Source organism: Drosophila subobscura, chromosome O (assembly GCF_008121235.1).
Source record: "Drosophila subobscura isolate 14011-0131.10 chromosome O, UCBerk_Dsub_1.0, whole genome shotgun sequence".
NCBI classification, from domain to species: domain Eukaryota; kingdom Metazoa; phylum Arthropoda; class Insecta; order Diptera; family Drosophilidae; genus Drosophila; species Drosophila subobscura.
In genome coordinates, this window is record NC_048533.1 from 16,505,371 (window position 1) to 16,526,234 (window position 20,864).

Below are 20,864 nucleotides of genomic sequence, written 5' to 3' on the forward strand. Positions count from 1 at the left end.
TTTGAGTTACCTCCGATGTTTTGGCCAAATACCACGTTCATACACTGGCGGCAACAGCGGAATTGCGCAAGCCGTATTGCCAAAACCTTGAGCTACTCCAAAAGCCGAAAAAACACACAACCACACAAGAAACAATTTTTTTTGCAATAGAAACTAAACGAGAAGGGACGTGTGAGACGCTTCTTACGCGTCACAACTTTTATACCCGGCACTCAGTACTACATCTGCACTTTAGCGGTTATTTGTCAAATTTTACATTTTTTCTTCATCTGTCATCTACATCAACAACACTACTCACGCCAACACGCTCCTTTAGCTCGCCACCCTCCCCTAGAAACACACACTGCAGAGTCGCGGCAGAGTCAGCGGCAGAGGCAGCGGCAGAGGCAGAGGCAGTGACGTGTCAGGGGCCAGGCCATAAACAGCGCGAAGCAGAGTGTGAATGCTGCGGGACGGGGTGGGTTTGGCTACTGCAAATTAATTTCTTCATTGTGGCTATAATAATGATCCAATCGTATCCCAATTTGGTGATCTGATAGATATGGTCATTCCCTACGGAATGGCGTTTTTAGTTTTCTGCTATCTTCAAAATTGTAGATTTGGGAGGTTTTCGCCCTTTTGCGGCGGCGGAAGGGGGCGTGGCTCATTTTTGAAATACACTTGTAACAGTGTGAGCATACAGAAGTATGGATGCAAAATTTGGTGGCTCTAGCTTTAATGGTGTCTGAGATCCAGGCGCTCAACAAGACGGACGGACAGACGGACAGACGGACAGACGGACAGACGGACAGACGGACAGACGGACAGACAGACAGACAGACATAGACTCGGCTATTGATGCTGATCAAGAATATATATACTTTATGGGGTCGGAAACGTTTCCTTCTGTGCGTTACATACAACCGTTATGTGCACAAATACAATATACCCTATTTACTCTTCGAGTACCGGGTATAAAAACAAAACAAAAACTAACCAAATGCAACGCTAAATGCGGCAAGTGCCACTGCTCTGCGCCTTGGTCTGGCCAATAAAATCTGTCTACTTTTTCGGCAGCAACAGTCCAGCCCGAAATGACAGAAATGCATTTGAGGCTGGGGAAACGGCTGCGCAAGCGCACGATTAAGGCTTTCAGATAAGAATTGGCAAGCCTGGAACCCAAACAGAACATAAAAAAACCGGAAAATAATTTAATTAATATTATTTATGTGCCATAAATATGACACCACACAAAAATATATGAAAATGTCAGAATGATTCGCCATATACGATTATCTTCGTGCCATGAAAATAATACCCAGAAAAGTGCTTAAAAAATTCAGAATGATTTTGCTAAATTCCATGTTGAGATTTGTGTTTCTTTTGCTACTAATTTCTCTCAGTGTGGAGGCTCTCTGTGTGTAACCAGCCAAGTGGAACCACTCACACATAATGCTTGCCTGCACTAGCGGTAGTACTTAGTTACTTACTTACTTGCTTGTCTCTAGTAGCTGTATTTTTGTTTTGTAGATTTTCTATTAGCACGGACCAGCGACCAGCTGCTACTGAGCCCAATTTGCCATGCAGCTGGGCCTCCCATCCCCCCCGTTCGGCCAATGCCCAGCCAAACAGCTACCAGCGGAGGCCAACTTCTTTTTTGGGGTATTGCGCCATAGAAGTCTTATAAATTAGTTGTAAGTTTTCGGTTAGTTTTCTGTTATTTTTATTCAACAGATTTTGTTCTTGGCCAAAATTGTTGTCGATATTTTGTTGATTCCGACAAAGAGTTGCTACAAAAATATACATACAGAATAGTTTCTTTTTTTGTTGGTTGTTGTTCGCATCGATCTTTGCCGTGAGTGGGGCATAAACCTAAGACTTAGAGGCTAGACGGAATATTTACATAAACATTTATAGTAGTAGTAGTATATAGAGTTAGATAATACGATGTACAAGATTGGAGTGGTCGACATTTAATAATTTAATACAATAATAGGTACGATGGAGCATGAAATTCGAGTCGTGGAATTTTGAAGAGGCTCTAAATGATAATGTGGGGCTTTCCATTCAGCTGCTAGCTGATAACATTCCCTAAATGATGGACAATACATACAATTAGCTACAAACAAAACGAAGTACAAAAAGAATCACGTAGGAATAAAGCCATTGCTGCCCCCCAGGAATGGCTAGCCACGCTGCTTGCTGCCGCTGCTGCTGCTGCTGGTTCCCCCGTTGCCATTGTTGCTGCTGCTGCTACTTCCGCTGCTGCTGCTGTGACTATCCTCAGAGGGTGGACGCACCCAGCCGCCATAGCGACGCTCCATCTCACGTGCAACGGCGAGGCACAGATGATCCTGACCGGGATTGGCCACCACCTGTATGCCCATGGGCAGATTGCGATGATCCAAGCCGATCATGCAGTTGGTCACTGGCAGGCCCAGCGTATTGAAGATGGCCATGTACATGGGCTCCAGCAGCTTGTGGTAGATCTGGTAGTGCTGGTGCGCCGTGTTGGGGAAGGTCGGGTAGAGGAAGACGCCGTCGTTGCCGAGCATCTCCTTGAATTCAGTCTTGAGCGCCTCAATGATGCTGGCCAGATGCTTGTGCCGCGAATTGGGTATGATCTTCATGAAGTTCTGCAGGTGGCCGAATATCACCGATGGCAGAATGCTGTCCGAGCAGCCGAAGAAGTACTTGACCGTCTCCTTGCACACGGTCTTGGGCTGTTCCCCCTCCTCGGTCTTGTGGTAGATCGTCTCGATGTTCTTCATGGTCAGCATCGCCGACAGGGAGATGTCCAGCGACCACTTCATCTTCCGTATGTTCACCCGCTCGGCATTGAAGTCGCTGGCCACCCGATTGATGGCCGCGTGCAGGTCCCGGCTGAGCGGCCGCATCATGCCCGAGGGCCCATCGTTGTCCATGAAGAAGAACCGAATGCCATGGGCACTGATCTCCTTGTCCAGCGTCAGCTTTGGCCCAGTCGGATCGCTCATGCACTTGAGCAGCAGCGGCAGATCCTTGGCGTAGCGCGTCATCGGTGCGATGGTGAAGAAGTCTCCCCATTTGGGGAAGTCGCTCGTCGGATGATGGCCGCGGAACGAGACGGCATACGGCGTGGGCTTGTGGCCCCAAATGCCGCTGAACATGGCCGGCAGTCGCGAGGAGCCGCCAATGTCCGATGTGAGACCCAGCAGCGAGGCGCCGCTAGCCAGCAGCGCTGCCTCTCCGCCCGACGAGCCGCCCGGCGTGCGCTTCAGGTCGTACGGATTCTTCGTCTGCCCCGTCACATTGTTGTACGTCTCCCAGAGCAGGCACAGCTCGGGGGTGTTGGACACGAGCATTATGATGCCCCCACAACGCTTGATCTGCTCCACGACTGGAGCATCCGATTTGGCTATCTGCGGCGTCTTGAAGACACGACCCGCCTGATTGGTCATGCCCTTGACGGCGATGCTCTCCTTCACCGTCACCGGAATGCCCAGCAGCGGCGTATGTTCCTCCATGGACTCCACACTGTTGATGCCCATGGCGATGACATTGTCTATTTCGCGCGCCTCCTCCAGTGCCTCCTCGAAGCGATCCTGAACAATGGCATTGATCAGTGGATTAACCTGTTAAGAGTCTCGAATTAGTTCCAGTCCCCAGCATCCATTTGGCAGTGGCTTACCTGCCGGCAACGTTCGATGTAGGCCTCTACGACTTCTTCGCTTTTAATCTGCAATAAGGAGAGGGAAAAATGTTTGAATATTTCCGCTCCGCTCACATTCTCCGCATTCCACACGCAGAAACAATCAATTCTAGTCTATTGAGGCGGCCACAATGGCAATTTGTGTTAAATTAAAATCAATAAAAATAAAAGGCAGCCAAAGCCAGCAACAAAGCCAAAGCAAACGACTGCTAGAATTGCATTCATGACGTTCACTTTAGCGGGCACATGACGTATGAGTAGTGCAACATGTGCAGGGAGTGAGAATAGAGAGGGGACAACAGACAAGGAATGGAAATATTCTCTCTAACTCTAAGAAGCTCCTCACACTCTGACACACCTCGAACCAATGACAATCCCCTCACTGCGAAGGGTTAGGGCTAGGGCATAGATCGGATATGATAGGGCGCAGTACATTGTACGCTTTAAGCATAATTATTAGTCTCTTACATGTCGATTGAGATACAGATATCAATCAAATGAATGCGTTGGGAATCACAAATAAGAAAGTAATAGATCGAGCAAGGTCCCAATCAGATAAGCGTGTGGGGAAATCAATGACAGAATCGGCGCATCAAAGATATGAATGGGTGGACCCATCAGTCAATGCTGGAAGGGATTATTGGTGTGCTAAGGAACATGCTTTATTCTGGCAAGACAGCCACGAAGCTGATCCGTCAGTCTCTGTCAATTATGAGCAGCGGAACGACTTCAGAAATCAAGGAATCAATTAAATGCTGCCATAAGCTACATTAATTATGCATCAGAATCAATCAGGTAGCCACCTCTGAACTTGTTTTGAGCGAATCCCATGGCTAAAAACTTTTATCACAGCCAGCAGGTTTCTCAATATATCAATAAATCGTAAGTACCTGCTGCTGAATTAAGACATAAATTTGCCTGACTTTTGCCTTGCCTCAATGCATGCCCATGAGATGCACAAATGATGCACAAACCTCGCAGATGTATGTACATATGTAACTATGTATGTACTCGTATGTATTGTGTGCTTATATGTATAATTAAAATTAAGGCTACTTGACTTTTTCAATGACTTCCAGTGTAATAATAAATCAGAGAGGCAGCACAGACACAGGCAGAGGCAGCAATGGAGTGGAGTGCAGTGCAATGGGAGGCAGGGGCAGGAGAAACCGAGAGCAAATTGATCAAGAGACAACAACATGCAACAAGCAGGGGCAGGGGGCAAGGAGGGAGAGAAGACAACAGACAGGCCGAAAGACAGACAAAATCATCAACCGAAAAGCTCCCGATACCGATACTCGCGTACCCCAATGATGCCTATAAGGTGGAAAAGATTTTGCTGTTGCTGTTACTGCGTGTGGCACAAAGCAGAGAGGCAATAAAGAGGAGGCAATGTAAAGACATCGCGACACACAGACACAGTTTTGCTTATGTAGCTTATGCTACACTCAGAGAAAAAATGGCTTACAAAATGCTCGAATATTTAAATTTATTTTAAAATTCAAATGAAATAAATGTAATTTAAATTGAAGTAAATACACTCCAAAATAAACATATAAAATATATTAAATTTGTAAGAGATACAGTTACTTTTAAAATTCATACAAATTTAATATATTTTTTATTTATAAATTTATTTTAAGTGAGAAATATTTTCATATTAATGCCAAAAATCTACGCGAAAAGGGTATCATTAACATTTTAGATCCTTTTTTTCTCTGTGTAATACTTATGAAGTTCGTGCTAAAAAGTCTGAAGAAGCAGCAGGCTAAGCAAAACAAAATAATGTTTAAAAGCGAAAACGATTCCTTCCAAGTACAAGTACAATTTCGGAACTCTCTGATGTCTCCACTCTCTCTCTCATAATAAATACCATTACAAATAAATCCTAATTAAATAACTGCGGACAGAAGGCAATTAAGTGAATTCCTTCTTGAGGGCAGCAGCTCCCGCTCGCTGTCATACAATATTCTAAGAGGACAAACTCAGACCTCCCTCTATAATAAGTGGCTATAGATGCGGTTTCGGATATAATCTCAATTACAAAACCATTTCGCTTGGCAATAGCCTCCCCCCGTGAGCGGAGTGAGGCAATGCTTAACCTATGACAATGAAACAACCAGCAATTAAGAGAGGAAAAAACAGAAAAAAACATAATTAAAATAATAATATTTAACAGACAACAGACATACGTGTACGCACCATATGAGATATGATTGCTGGCGCGAATGAAGACTCGAAAACAGCAGTAAAAAACAAAAACAAAACCAAAAATCTTTTGTACTTCACGACGGAGCGTGCACTAAAATATCAACTACACGGGGAGTGCATGCAACAAAGAGGGAGGGGGGGGAGTGGGGCCACCACTCGATAAGGTCTGTCAAGTAGTGACCTCACACGATGTGGACCAATGAACGCCATGAAATCTTGCACATGAACACAAAAGCACGAGGCAATCCACAGCCAAAAACCATTGCGATGGCTCAGGCAGGGCAAAGATCTCTCTCTCTCTCTCGTCATGTAAGTCCCAACCATCCCATGCACATGCCCATGTCCACATCTTACGGATTATGCTCTTCAGTTGGATTTTGTATGTTTTTTATTTTTTATTTTTGACTGTCTAGGCCGTTTGTATAATTTTTGTTTTGCGAAATTTTTGCTGCTCGACTCATAAAACGCTCTTTGTTAATGGCCGTACTTCAGATGACTAATTCCCTGCCTGCTTCTTCAATGCCTCGTGTCTGTAGCTATCCGTTTTGGGCCAATTGCCGCAAGTGCTTGCGCGACACACAAAAAACAAAACAAGAAACAAAAACAAAACCCAAATTGATTTCGATTTCATCTGGGGTTATACTCTGGCTGGGATCATATAAAGTTTTTAAAGCAAATTGCAATGCAGCTGGAGTCGAAAAATTGTATGGGATTAGACTTTGTGACGAATGGAAAGTTTCCAAGTCATTGCGAAGGATCACAAATGTTTCATTTGAAATTAAATATTGTTGAAGCTTTTGAGAATATTTTGTGAATGCTTTTTGTGGATAGACAAGTGTACATCCAGTTTTTATTTTATTTTAAGAAGTTATCTAGAAGTTTTGCTATCGGAAACACATTCGAATATTTGGCATTCGAATATGAACATATGTATATCAACAGCATATATTTGCCATAGAAATAAGTTTTTCTGCAATGAATAATATAACTAGGAAACTCCTAAATATCACTATTATTTATCTTGAAAGCAAGAAAGCTTTCTAAGGAGAATAAATAATAAATACTTTTTGCTAGAATTTCTATAGTTCTAGTTCCTAAGAATTAAAATGGTGCCACATCGAAAGTTCTTTATTTGCCATTTAATAGAACTCAAGATAAAGATTCAATGAAGCTACTCTCCGTTTCTGGTTAACATTTTAATAAATACTTTCCGTAGGTGCATTAGATAAATAAATTAGATAACTAAATCCACCTTTGAGCTTGGCCTTCGCAAGGCAATGCTCTTCATGGCAAAGTATTTTATGCCCTGGGAAGGGTATTAAACCCCTAACTTGGTTCCCTTGTACTTTTTTTTATAGCCCCGCACGTCTAATTGAAATGTTAGGGGCAAGAGTGAGTGCCACCGCGTCGGACGAGTCTTTTAAGAGACTCAATAAAGCGACAGAAAACAACAACGACAACGAAAATAAAGTAAATGAAAAGTAATATCTTTGTCTTATGCGTTTTTGCGCTTTCTGCCGAAATTCAGAGGCAAAGGTGAGCCGAGCGCAAGTCTGAGAGGCGAGTCAGTGTCTGAGAGTCCAAGTCTGAGACGGAGGCGACCTGCTAATGTGTGAGCTTCACCTAATGGGGAGATGTCTGGGCGCCCAGGGGTTGATTGCCTCAAACTTTGCCACAATGTATCTAATGGATGTGGCAACCGAAAGTGCTGCTAGTGCTGCTGCTGCTGCTGCTGTGGCAACAATCTGTTGGCTGGCTATTGATTTTGCAAGATTTGCAAGGCCTGCCCATTATTTTTTTTGTTTCTTTTGCGTAAGTGGCCTAAATGAAATGGACAAGAAACAACAACAAAATGGAGCGTACTCACCTTTCGGGTGCGAATCAGCTTGGCCAGATCAACGGCAGGTATCTCCAGCAGGTGGCTGCGTATCGGTGGCAGCTTGCGTCGGATCACCTTGATGTTGGTGTACCGACTGTAGGGCACCACGAACCAACTGAAGACAATCATGGCCGAGCGCAGGAATCGGCGCATGATGTACCCCAGGATCCTGGAACAAAGTAGCACAGCAATTTTGACGGCTTAACACACGGAGGGGTAAGGCAAATTAAAGAGAGCGCACTCAATCTCGCAGATAAATGGCGCCACTACACAACACTGCACACACGGCTCGGCTGGACTGAGGGGGGGCTGGGGACACACGGGTATCTGAACAGGTTGGCAGGATTGTGCAATATTGCAGCTGACTGCAATTGATGGCAAAAAGTGCCAGCAGAGACGACTGGCAACTGCTGCTGCTGCTGCTGCTGTATTTTCGCTTGCACAATATTCACTTGAACACCGGACTGGGCTGAGGGGGATCTGTGTGTGATGCCTTTTTGGTCAGTTGGCTAATAGTTGCGTTACTTTCTTAGCCCCCGAAACTAGTTCTGCGCAGGCAAAGTATCTCTGGGATGCACTCGCATATGACACGACTGGCACGGCACACGCATGCGCAACGTTTCTCCGGCTTTCATTTTGGTTACACTTTTAATTTTGTATGCCCTATCACATTCCAGGCTTCAATCGGGGCAACCCGGGTTAAGTTTTCTATCTGACTGTCGGATGAGTCTATTCCGAAACGAACTGAACCGAACCGACGCGAACGAGACGAGCAAAGCAAATAAACATGGGGCTAGCATGCCGCAAAGTATTTAAAGCGTTGCTTTGGAGAGCTTTGCTCTCTCTCTCTCTCTCAGTCTCTCTTTGTCTGCGTTCTCTCTTCAATGCTTTTGAGCTGCTCTTAAGTTTTGTTGTACGAGTAAGTAGTTCCCATTAGGCCTCCAGTGGAAATGGCTTTGCTCTGACTAAGCATCAGTTACAAGTGCGTCAATGCCATCGTTGGGGCTTACTATCCCTGCAATTAATTACTTGCCCTGACCCGTTGAACCCCACACTACCAGAGATTGCAATTGGAATGACTTTCAGTTGTAAACAAAAGGAGGAGGAGGACCCATAGCGGCGCTAATTACAGACATAACTGATCAACTCTCTGATCTGTTTGTGTTTTTCTCTCTTGTAAAGTTATGCATGCTGACCCCTAGTTACAGCTCGGCCTGAGATCAGCGGCATGCAAACAAAGGAACCCAGCAACGTCATTCGCTGTTTAAATATTGCTTCGAGCAGAGGTTTCCGGGGGAAAACCCTGTTCCGGTCTATTTACAAATAGTGTAAACAAAAACAATTCACAAGAACTCAAACAGAAAGCTCGAACCCTGAACCCATTTAGTATCACGTTCCCTTAATAGATAAGTCGCCTGGGATATACTTAGAACGTGTGTCAATGAATCAGCTCGACTTGCACCCCATTCATAGTTCTACAGATCTCACATGCTCGTGTCCAATCAGTTCCTTAATTAATAATCATTAAGAAATCACAGCTAATACTCGTACATTGCATGTCGTTGCATCTGTTTGATGTTTCCCTAATGATTACAAAAATATGTGTGTGGAGTGTGACCCCCCGTGGAGCTCAGTTATAGATCTGAAAGAAAGATTACAGTCAACCACTTCGGATATTACATTCATAATCTATGGATTCCAATCAAAACTATATCAATCGAAGGGCTGATAAACAATCACAGATTTACGTCAGTTGTAGGACTTTGCTGCACCGGCAGCTGACGCACAAGCGAACAGTGTTAAAGAGAATGCCTGAGAATGGACAATACAAAATACACGCCGTTTGGGAGTGTTCAAAATTGTAGATTGCTGCACACTCGAACAAATTTACGAGTGGAGGACCTATCACAAGCTCTTTTTTATATATTTTTAGCACTCTTTTGGACATATCATTGTAACTTTTCAAAGGGGAAACATATTGAACTAGAAATTAAATTGCTCAAAGTTTTTGTTAAAGGAACTTTGGGAACTGCGCGATCGATACTCTGCCCATTGTAGTATTATTATCTCAGCTCAGATGAATCAATACAAATTGGAACACTCTAACGATTTGTTTACAGTTCGTGCTATGAACTCAAGGGTCGGTGTGCGTGGTAGCCCAGTGATCTGTCCGACACTTATGGTGAGCATTCAGGCGTAAGTTACTTATTTACGACATTAAAATTGCTTTTTAATTGTCTGGGGGCATTAGGAAATAATTGCACGATATTAGGGACTGGACGTAGAACAGCAAACAAACAAATGAAAAATACTTTTAAATGCTGGAAGCCAAACTAATTATTTAGATGGTCGAATGCGAGTACTTGTGCTGAGATCACGCCATCCAAGATGTCAGCAAGGTGGCATAATTACAGAGAACGAATCAGAACGATAATAACCAGGCAGCGACGTGGAGCAATAAGAGATCTCATGCGCTGCTGTAATAATATGGCATTTGGGGCTTATTAAACTCCGATTGTGGTAGTTCCCCACGCACAGCACAAGGGACGAGTTTTACAGTCATGATTTGAAAGGATTCAGACTCGCGTGGGGGAATTCTCCAAGGTGAAACGTGAATCGAGTAGGGGAACGCAGCTCTTAATAGCTGCTCCTCTCTTCAGCACGTAGTCTCTCTCTCAGAGTAAACAATAAAAGATAACAGAAAAGATACACAGAGCGAGAGAGAGAGAGAGAGCTTCAAGTGAGCTTCCGTTGTGGGGGTCTTTCGCCCAGTGACGATAAATGTGTCCGCGGATCAAGTTGGGTCGCAAAACTTTCCATCGCCGTAACACACATAGATAGCCACTAGATAAGTTAGTAGCTGCAGCCGACCGCGAGCAATGTTGTCCCCGAAACTCTGCCAGCGACTCCATTGTGGCTTTGTTAATTACAGAGCTTGCCAGAGCTTGAGAAACTTTGCAGCCGCCACTGGCGACGACAGCGATAACAATGCCACTGTGGGGGCGCGTGAGCATCCGCTGAAGGGCGTTCGCATTCTGGACTTGACCCGCATCATTGCCGGTCCCTACTGCACCATGGTGCTGGCCGATCTGGGGGCAGAGGTCATCAAGGTGGAGCGTCCGCACTTCGGCGATGAGGCCAGAAAGTGGGGTCCCCCCTTCCTGGAGCATAGCAAAGATGCCGCCTACTTTCTAGCGCCGAACAGGAACAAGCAGAGCGTTTGCATTGACCTGAAGCGTGGCAGGGCGCTGATCCACAAGCTGGCCGCGGTCAGTGACGTCCTCGTGGAGAACTACGTTCCAGGCACACTCGAGCGCTACGATCTGGGCTACGAGCAGATGAAGAAAATCAATCCCAAGCTCATTTACTGCACACTCAGTGGGTATGGGTCGGTGGGGCCGTATGCCAAACGGCCGGGCTACGACGTGATTGCCTCCTCCGTGGGTGGCCTGCTGCACATCACTGGGCAAAAGGATGGTCCGCCCAGCAAGGTGGGTGTGGCCGTGACAGACGTGGCCACCGGACTGTATGCCCATGGAGCGATCCTCGCAGCCCTCTACCAACGGCAGAAGACTCAGCGGGGCCAGAAGATCGACGTGGACTTGCTGTCCACCTGCTGTTCGCTGCTGATAAATGTCGCCAGCAACTACTTGAACGCAGGCACCGAGGCAAAGCGCTGGGGCACAGCCCACTCCAGCATTGTGCCGTACCAGAGCTTCAGGACGAAGGATGGCTACCTCACCCTGGGTGCCGGCAGCGACGCGCAGTTCGTGGAGCTGTGTCGGCTGCTGGGCGTTGAGTCTGTGGCGGAAGATGCCAAATTCAAGACAAACAAAGATCGGGTTCAAAATCGCGAGGAGTTGGTGCAGCTGCTGGAGGAGATTCTGGCGCAGGAAACCTCCAAGCACTGGATGAAGCGCTTCGAGGGTGCCCCGTTCCCGGTCGGTCCGGTGAACAGCATTAGCGAAGTGTTCGACGATGAGCACATTAAAGCCATTGGCCTGGTCAAGACACTGCCGCATGCTCGCGATGGCTCAGTCAAGGTGGTTGGTCCGCCTGTGGTGTACAGCGAGGCACGCAACGATGCCCGCACGGCTCCACCCATGCTGGGCGAGCACACGGATGCCGTGCTGGGTGAGCTGCTCGGCTATGGGCCTGAGGAGCTCGCCTCGCTGCGGGCACAGGGCATTATTCAGTAAGCAGTAACCTTTGCCAGGTAAATCCTGTACAATAAATCTCAAGTAACGAAGTATTTTCGTGCAATAAATGGGCGAGGCTGCTTCATTTTCTCTATCTTTCATTATGCCGGTAAGAAGTGCTGTCCCTGTCTGGCCCTGATCTTCATCCTCCATTCTCCGCAGTTCTCCACTGAGCATGTGCCGTGGAGCCAGCGCACGAGTCGGCAGAAGGCGATCATTGTGGTATTCTACACCCTGATGCTGACGCTGGTCGTCAACATTGTCGGCTTTATCGCCTTCTTTTGCGTGTTCAAACACAACGAAAAGTACGCCATGAAAATGAACGAAGAGAAGCCCAAGGACAAGCAAACCGATGCAGCCGCGGGGAGGGGGAGTTCGCTTACCTGAATCTGAGAATGTCCAGCTGCATGCACATATATGCAAATATCGATTTTAGCAACTTCCTCACTGCGTCGAACACACGGCAAAATGAAAAGGAAAATGTCAATAAATGAGCAAAATAAAGAACGGTCACTCAGAGGGAAAACTCACTTTTAAATCAACTAAAAATTTGATTCACTGGAACAAATGGTTATTGCACTTTGCTGTGGTGTAGAGTGAGAGCGTCCGCTCACGACGGCGGCAGAAAAATATTTGTGTTTTTGTTTGTCAGTGGGAAATGCTGCTGCTGCTGCTGCCAAAAACTAACAACGTTCGCCGCGCTGCCTGCTCCGGTGTTTAGGTGTAGGTGTAGGTGTAGGTGTGTGCCCGTCAATGGCATATTGCGGCTTGTGTTTGCCTTTGGCTTGTGTGCAAAGTGCACGGACCGCATCAGACACTAGAGTGTGGAGGGGGGGCTTCGCTGATCGGTCGTGAGTGTGGATTTCACACTTATTCCAAGCCCCAAAGTCGAGATGAAAATCCACTAACCCGCACCCCCACCAACTATAGATTCAATTAACAGTTATTCCAAAGCTTTGACTGCAGTGTTGATAAAGGGCTTAAGGGCAGCATATTTACTTATTTTTCGATTCAATTAAATACTAAAGCCGTACAGTGGCAAATCCTATGACACATTTATTATACCTTTCGTGTGTAGGGTGCACTATAGTCACTATACTGTAGTGTCATAGATCACCCAAATGCATGCGGCTATCACAAACCAAAACCACAACGTGTGCGACTGTTGACAGGTGTTTATCTCCCACTCCACCCACAACCCTATCCAAACAATTTAAGAACGTATTTATTTGCTGCCTTATTATGGGATATTGTGGACTTTGAAGTAAGCCAAAAGCTGGTCACAAAGTATGGAATGGACAGTTTCCAAAGTTTCGCCCTAGAATTATTTGAAAATCTCAACAGTTTAGCCCTGCCAACTCGTGTAATCGTTTGTCATGTTGGTATTTTTGACATATAACAAATAACAAATCAGTATTTTTCCCACTGCAGTCACACTGTAACTGTTTTGTTTTTGTTAAATAATAATTTTTTCTGTCAAATTTAGCAATTATTATGCCTAAACAACCATCGTTTGTGTCGCGCAATCTGGTCACCATTGTGATGGTGCCCAGTCTGATTGGCATACACCTGGGCTGGAGCTACATGCAGAACAATCGCAAGTTGGTCACAGAGTCGGAGCAGATAGACTCTCCGCCGGTCACGGTGAGTGGGTGGCTCCTGGCAGTAAGAAACTTACACTAATAATGTCTTAATTCCTCGCTTAGTTTGCCCGATTCGTTTGGCACAAGGTAACAGGTGAAGGAGAACAGAGTACGGCGGAAACGCAGCCGTCAAGCAGTGCGAAATGAGGCAGAAATGAGCGAGAGGGCGGGACATGGATTGATCTTAAAACATACAATCTATTTATTGTATAGAATTAATTAAAAACTACATACGAACGGTATGATACAATTAGCCAACTGCTGCTAGCCACAAAGAGCTGGCCAAAGTGGAGAGAGCAATCTGAATGTGACATAAAAGGATTCTATTAAACTGGGTGATTCCTATCCTAAGTATTGGCGATTGCAACTGAGATTACTGCTGCGTTACGATCGAGTTGACGGTGAGGTTGTCCAGCTGGGCATTGAAGAGCACATCGCTGATCAGCTTCTCCGCAATGATGCGCTGCGTGGGATTGATGGTGCGCAATTTGCTGGCCACATTCACACCAATCGCATCGTATTCGTCATGCGGCGGGGGCTGCGGTGCGGCTGTGTACGCTGTGGTTCCCGCATTGCTGAACAGAGGCTGATAGTGTTCCCGTCCGATCTGTATGGTGGGCACAGACTGGCTGTGACCATTCGCCTGCTGCAGATGCATTTGCTGCTGGTGTTGCTCCAGTGAGTTGACGGCCTGTTGCGTTAAGGGAAAAAACTTTAATTTATTGCCACGAGAGAACCAAATGGCAGTCGCTCACCTGTTGTATCTCACGCTGAGAGTTGGAGTCTAGGGATGTGATTTCCAGCACTTTGACGGCATGTCCCTGGGCTGCCGCAGCTGCTATGGAGTTCTGGGCCGCCGCCGCCTGTGCCACTAGCTGCTGGTGTGCCTGGACGGCAGCCGCATCATGCTGATGCTGTTCGTTCTTCACCAGCGTCACGCAATCCGCTGGCGTCACGGTTATCGTGCTTAGGGTTGCGCCCTCACTGCTGACCACCACATTGTTGTTGGCAGAGACTTCCTCGACTTCGTCGGAGGATGTGGGCGCCAGGTTGTCCATATGCTGGGATTGTGTGTTCGTGTGGTGGGACTCCTCCTCGTACTCCATGGACTCCTCGTCGTCAAAGCTGATCTGCAGCTCGCGCTTTGGCTTCGTGCCCAACTCATGCCGCTTGGGCTTGTGGTCGGCGATGAAGAGCAGCTTGTCGTAGTACCACAACCGCGTTTCGTAGTCGCTCTTGCAGGTCGTCTTCCGAAACTCTCTCCGAAACGCCGAGCGAAGTGAGTTGATCTTTCTGCAAAGCAAAGGCAATCATCATTAGGTCACATTTCCAAACTGTTGAGTATCATTTAACTATGCACCTTACGACCATGGGTCGGTCGGGATTCGGTTCGACCTCTTTGAGCTTCTCCACCAGCCTGTCGTAGGATCTGTTTCGGGCGGCATGATTGCTGTAGTCGTTGTGCTTCGGCTGCCACAGGCACTCCTCCTCCTGGTACTGCTCTATAAACTCCGTGAGCCAGTGCCTCGAATACGACCTCAAGTCAACGTTCATCTTTTTATTGAGCAAAATGTTGATTTTTTTTATTGTACTGTTTTTGTTTTCAGTGCGTCTCGCGTGAAGTTGGCTGCAAACCATGAAAACCCTGCTGCCATACGATGCGTTTTTAGTGGAGTGGCAACGCTCAGCCAGAGCTACCCTTTAGCATCCTTAAGGCACTAACAAAATAGTTAGGTTGGTGCTTAAGCCTAAATCTAGCTTCTAGAGATTAATTGGAATAGGTTAACAAATTATTATAACATCGTTTGACAAGCAACAAGTGGTCATTTTCACTGACAGCACTTTTCATTAAAGTTGATAATGGAGGCTTAGAAAGTTCTCTTGCTAATTACATAAACATGTAGTTAATATGTAGCTAATGCGCAGTTAAAGTTGCGACAATTTTGGACCATCTTCGTTTAAAACTTATTTAATAAACAGTCTATTCAAAATAAGTCATGAAAATGAGACAGTCTTGAGGATAATTGATTGATAAATTGGATAAAATTATTGTTTTAGCGCGGAGACTACTAACTAGCTCGTAATATCAAATAGAACATCAAAATCGAGGAATCCGATTTAAGATTACGGTATATTTTAAAATGAAAAAGTATATTTCGGTATATTTTCGAGGCCCCGAAGGTATATTTTATCGATAATTCCGCGGTCCCACTAAATCCTTAGTCGCGCGGAAATAATAATAATAATAAAAAAATAATGATACAAGTGATTGCGACCGACGAAATTGTTAAATAAATGAATTCACTCATTTGGCGTGAACGAAACCTACGAGCCAGATACAGTGCCAGTGCAAAGTGTAAGCCGAAACTTCGGTTTCGCGTGGAATCGCCAAGAATAAATCTGGGCTAGTAACAAAAACAAAAGGTGCGTTTGCCTTAAGAGCTTTTCAACATAATTTATTGTTGTTTTTTCTTGCCTAATTATATAATGTACAATGTACAATGTGATTGTGGGTGTGTGTGTGTGTGTCTGTGAGAGTGTTTTTTGTGGCAATAATTTGGAGTAAACAAGGCCCCTTATGATAGATATGTAAATAAAAGCGTAGCTAAGGTGGTACATTAAATACAAGTGGGTGGGGTGGTAAATAATATTCACTTGTCTGTGTGTGTCTGTCTGTCATACAAAGAGAAAGATTTCCAACAGTAACAACAACAACAACTGCAACGAAAATCGAGAAACAGCTGTTCCTCTCTCTCTTTCGAATCCAATAAGAATAAAGTCACGTAGCTCTTTCCAGAAGTAAACAACAAATAAAAGCGAATCAAACTGCATTCTTTGCCAAGTAAATGCATGCTTTAACTAATTGAATTTGCATACTATAACCATATAGCATGTAGTATCAGCAATTGCAATTTGTTGTTGTCTTGCTTGATTCAATTCCACTTGCCCCCACTGACTTTCCACTGCCGGGTACAAAGTCCAGTACAAAATGATACCCCTCCAGCCCTGTCCCCCCTTTACGCTGGCGTTTGAGTGTGTCTATTTATGGAACGGCCCGTGTTTTCTCAATCTCAGCGACAAACAAATTTCAATGCCAGCATCAGAACTAGAATCGGAGTGAGCAACTTTTTCCCTGGATCAACTGGATACTGGATCAACAGGCCTCCACGCGCATAGCCTTGACTCAAGTGCAAAACAACAAACCATTTGCTAACGAACTTGTTTGCATTCATTGTGCGTTGCGCCGGCAGCAGCAACAGCAGCAGCATCCCCATTCCTTGCAGTGTACCCTGTGCTGAAAGCTATTTGCCTGGCCACAAAATAGTTCAAAACGGTAGTCCACTCTTATCAGAATGAATGTTCAATTGGAATGCAAGCAGTGTATGTAGGACTGAAAGCAGTATAATTGTATATTAAATGGAAGGTAAGGCAGTAAGAGATCTCTTTTACAGTTGCGGTGCAGTCTTTGCTGAGCATGCCCTACCTGCTTTTCAATACACCGTTATTGTAGTTATGCCTATGCCTCTGCTTATGTTGTCCCACCCATACCACAATCACGTTCAAGGCCAGCCTTATGCGACATTTGCGAATGTATTTCTATACAGCGCTAATGATTTGCTCTCTCTTTGAAAGCTTTCCTGCACCGATCTGTCAATGAAATGCGTTAATTTTAGCCGCTGCCCACTTGGAACCGTGCCCACAAAGTGATTCTCTCCACACGTGCGTTGACACACACACACACACACACACATTTAGCATGATAATTGTTTTGGAGGTGTGTGCTACACCGAAAGGCCGCGCTTTGGGTCTCTACTGATAATTTGTTATTGCTGCTGTTGGGTTGTTTGCTTTGTATAATTCTCGTAGAACATCCACAAATATAAACCCAACCGGTTTTGCGGTTTGTTTAGCAATTTATGCGAACAAACAACAAGACAGAGCGAGCGCAGGGGTCGATCGCCCTGTTCCTCTCGCAGCAGACTTATTGTATTGGTTGCTCCCTCCTATCTATGGTAAGACGCAATTAGCGCGTACAAAGCAAATCTTATCAGGTGCGACTGATTAATCAGAGAACATTCTAATCTGTGACCAAGTTTCGCGCTTTCAGTAGCCAATACTTGGCACGCACCGGGGGCCTAAACCAAAGTTCAATTCGGAATGTTGCTTACCCTTAGAGCAGATAACATAGAGTCCAACTGCTTCAACTTGGCCAAGAATTTGTGTCTGAAAAGATTCTTTTTTGAACTTATGCCAAGGAAGAATTCGTTTGCCCGTTTTTGCTTCAATTACGAAACAATTGTGACAGTTTCTATTTTTTGCATAGACATGCCGAGAACGCTCTTTTTCTTATCAACTGAAATGAATCTACCACATCAGTGCATACAGTGAAGGCTCAAACGGGTGGAGCACATGATGCAAGTGGCTAACAAATTTCCCATAAACAAACGGACACATTTATTTTGGAATGACACAAACAAGCAAAACAAATTTCAGAACTTACGTATATTTCCAGTATACATACATATTTAATTATTTAATTGTATTACTAGAATATATTTGTTGAAGCAAAAATTGACAGTTAAGTCGGAACTAAACAGATCCACAGACAGCATCCACTACAAGCCTACAACTTATCTTTGCCGTGACCCCAAATGTATTTTGAATGCTTTTGCCCACATATTAACATCTCAAGAACATTGACAAATATTATCTTTTAGACCCCAAAGCTCTATATGAGCAGAGGGCGGACATTTGGGAGCAGTCCAAAACACACACAAAACGTCATGCTCAGGACATGCATTTGGTTTTCATATATTTGGGAAATCTCTGATGAGGAAGGGATGGGTGTGTGTCATTTACTTATCTTTGATAGTACAAATTGTTTCTCTTTACCGAAATTCATCCTTTCGAGAGTTTACTGTACACTGTCCATATGTCCCTTTGTTATATGACCAACTATATTTCTATCTATGGGTTTATGTGGCACGCCTCGTAATGATTAGAAGTCTTATAAATGCACAGCCAGTGTCCGACACAAACCGAAAGTAAATTGGGAGAGAGAATGGAAATTGTTTTGGTTTTATTTCGGGCACTTTTTTGGCTATATTTGATGGCTGTTATCGGCTGTTATGATAAGCCACTGCCTATGCATGGCTCAACTTGATATGAAAATTGATTTCTCGTTTCGTTTCTGCCCCAGGAACCAGGAGTCAGAGTCTGCCATGAGCCGTCTTCTGGAGAAGCCGAACATTGCCATGTCCATTAAGTCAACGGGTAGTCAATTATCGAGCACAGCGGCCACCACGGCAACGGGTGCGGGCACCGCCGCTGCTGCTGCATCCACAGACGTGGAGGATGAGGATGGAGCGCATGGAGCGCATCAAGTGACAGAAACACCCGCCAATACAGCCAACACCAGCCCCAGCCCCAGAGGTGGGTTCCCATAGACTGCTGCCATTTTCTGTTGATTTTCATTTCCTCCCTTCTAGTTCGAACCAATATCGACCAGGTGGTCATTAGTCTGGTGTCTGGAGCGGCGGCAGGGGCTCTGGCCAAGACCGTCATCGCACCGCTGGACCGCACAAAGATCAACTTTCAGATACGCAAAGATGTTCCCTTCTCGTTTCGTGCCTCGCTGCGGTATCTGCAGCACACCTACGCCAATGAGGGTGTCCTGGCCCTGTGGCGCGGCAACTCCGCCACGATGGCGAGGATTGTGCCCTATGCGGCCATACAGTTCACGGCCCACGAGCAGTGGCGCAGGATCCTGCAGGTCGACAAGGATGGCTCCAAGTGGGTGACACTCTAATCAGCTACCTTTAGGATTCCACTTTGACTCTGTTTCCTTTCTGTTGCAGCACAAAGTTACGTCGCTTTGTGGCCGGTTCTCTGGCGGGCATCACTTCCCAATCGTTGACTTATCCTCTGGATCTGGCACGCGCACGCATGGCTGTCACGGACAGATACACGGGCTACCGAACGCTGCGGCAGGTCTTTGCCAAGATTTGGGTGGAGGAGGGACCACGCACGCTGTACCGCGGCTATTGGGCCACAGTGCTGGGCGTCATACCCTACGCGGGCACCTCCTTCTTCACCTACGAAACCCTCAAGCGGGAGTACCATGGTGAGGAGTGCTTCATCCCTTGATTGCTAGCGAATTTTATGGCTAAAATGTTTTGTTTTGTTTGCAGAAATGGTTGGCAATAATAAACCGAATACTCTAGTATCGCTGGCTTTTGGCGCTGCGGCTGGTGCCGCTGGCCAAACGGCGAGCTATCCCCTGGATATTGTGCGACGAAGAATGCAGACGATGCGCGTGAACGAAGCGAACAATGAACGCTGTCCCACCATTCTGGAGACGCTCTCCAAGATCTATCGGTAAGAGAATTAGTTATTTATTTTAAACTCGAATTTATTTTGTGTTCTTTCGCAGTGAGGAGGGCATCAAGAATGGGTTCTACAAGGGCCTCAGCATGAATTGGCTCAAGGGCCCCATAGCTGTGGGCATTAGCTTCTCCACCTATGACCTGATCAAAGCCTGGCTGCGGGAGTTGTCCCACTTGAAGCGTGGCCGGCTGGAGGATTAGCAGTCGAGTCCTTCCAACCAACCACACACCAAAAAACGCACTGCTTTTGTTCTTAAGTCTCATTCGATTCGATGATAAAGTGTTAGATATTTTTAGTTGTTAATTGTGTAGGAGAGCAGGAGAGGAGCGCTTGAAATTTGTTATTAACCATAATTGATTTATTATTATCCGATTTAAGCCCCAAAGTAATAAAAAAATAGTCTGTATATTGAGCCCTGGTATCCTATTTTGTATTCAGTGGCATTAACTGGACAATAACTTACTCTTTTACTCCTAGACTAATGATTTAATGAAGATTTGTATCTGTATCGAGTCAATTTGCTTTCGTAATTGTAAAAATTGCCATGAATTTATGAATGTTCACCAGCGAAATCTTCTTATGCATATATTATATAGATATATATACGAGTATATTGTATGTTAGTGTGTTTTTTATGATTATAAATAAATTTACAAAACTTGTTTAAACAATGGAGGATACTTTGGTTGGGCTGACTTTCAAATAGCCCGCCTTCCCCTTTGTACTAGGTGGCAGCGCCCGAGATTACTTACCGATATTTTTGCGTTCGTCACAGAATTTTGTATGATTTCTCGAAAAACTAATAAAATGGAGTCCTTAAAATTAGCACATTTTGTATGAAATTGATTCTTCTATCTGATAAAATTATATGTTAA

At 45.3% G+C, this 20,864-nt stretch overlaps 5 protein-coding genes across 8 annotated transcripts; 3 read left to right on the plus strand and 2 right to left on the minus strand.

Moving 5' to 3' along the window:
* Window positions 1-1,929: 1,929 nt before the first annotated feature.
* Window positions 1,930-12,870, minus strand: LOC117899656 (fatty-acid amide hydrolase 2). 3 transcript variants are annotated; one of them, XM_034809837.1, is made up of 5 exons: window positions 12,491-12,870; window positions 12,343-12,406; window positions 7,749-7,929; window positions 3,650-3,697; window positions 1,930-3,593 (listed from the first exon to the last, which is right to left on the minus strand). In XM_034809837.1, coding segments are annotated over exons 1-5 (1,722 nt in total). In that variant the 5' UTR covers window positions 12,492-12,870; the 3' UTR covers window positions 1,930-2,165. The 3 variants fall into 3 exon arrangements, with proteins under 3 accessions (XP_034665728.1, XP_034665730.1, XP_034665729.1); XM_034809839.1 differs by lacking the exon at window positions 7,749-7,929; XM_034809838.1 differs by lacking the exon at window positions 12,491-12,870 and having other exon boundaries at window positions 12,343-12,419.
* Window positions 10,524-12,463, plus strand: LOC117899657 (succinate--hydroxymethylglutarate CoA-transferase). The gene is made up of 2 exons (XM_034809840.1): window positions 10,524-12,068; window positions 12,122-12,463. Exon 1 carries the CDS (start codon window positions 10,640-10,642, stop codon window positions 11,957-11,959), a length of 1,320 nt encoding a protein of 439 aa, XP_034665731.1. The 5' UTR covers window positions 10,524-10,639; the 3' UTR covers window positions 11,960-12,068; window positions 12,122-12,463.
* Window positions 12,871-13,371: 501 nt separating the features above from the next.
* Window positions 13,372-13,844, plus strand: LOC117897897. The gene is made up of 2 exons (XM_034806973.1): window positions 13,372-13,603; window positions 13,666-13,844. Exons 1-2 carry the CDS (start codon window positions 13,454-13,456, stop codon window positions 13,747-13,749), a joined length of 234 nt encoding a protein of 77 aa, XP_034662864.1. The 5' UTR covers window positions 13,372-13,453; the 3' UTR covers window positions 13,750-13,844.
* Window positions 13,781-15,246, minus strand: LOC117897896. The gene is made up of 3 exons (XM_034806972.1): window positions 14,963-15,246; window positions 14,358-14,895; window positions 13,781-14,293 (listed from the first exon to the last, which is right to left on the minus strand). The coding sequence occupies exons 1-3, from the start codon at window positions 15,238-15,240 to the stop codon at window positions 13,976-13,978; spliced, it is 1,134 nt and encodes a 377-aa protein (XP_034662863.1). The 5' UTR covers window positions 15,241-15,246; the 3' UTR covers window positions 13,781-13,975.
* Window positions 15,247-15,833: 587 nt separating this feature from the next.
* LOC117897765 (mitochondrial coenzyme A transporter SLC25A42) lies at window positions 15,834-20,230 on the plus strand. Of its 2 annotated transcripts, none has more exons than XM_034806811.1 (6): window positions 15,834-16,026; window positions 18,810-19,035; window positions 19,092-19,395; window positions 19,461-19,726; window positions 19,794-19,980; window positions 20,036-20,230. In XM_034806811.1, exons 2-6 carry the CDS (start codon window positions 18,825-18,827, stop codon window positions 20,187-20,189), a joined length of 1,122 nt encoding a protein of 373 aa, XP_034662702.1. In that variant the 5' UTR covers window positions 15,834-16,026; window positions 18,810-18,824; the 3' UTR covers window positions 20,190-20,230. The 2 variants fall into 2 exon arrangements, with proteins under 2 accessions (XP_034662702.1, XP_034662701.1); XM_034806810.1 differs by having other exon boundaries at window positions 15,836-16,026; window positions 18,803-19,035.
* The last annotated feature ends 634 nt before the right edge of the window (window positions 20,231-20,864 follow it).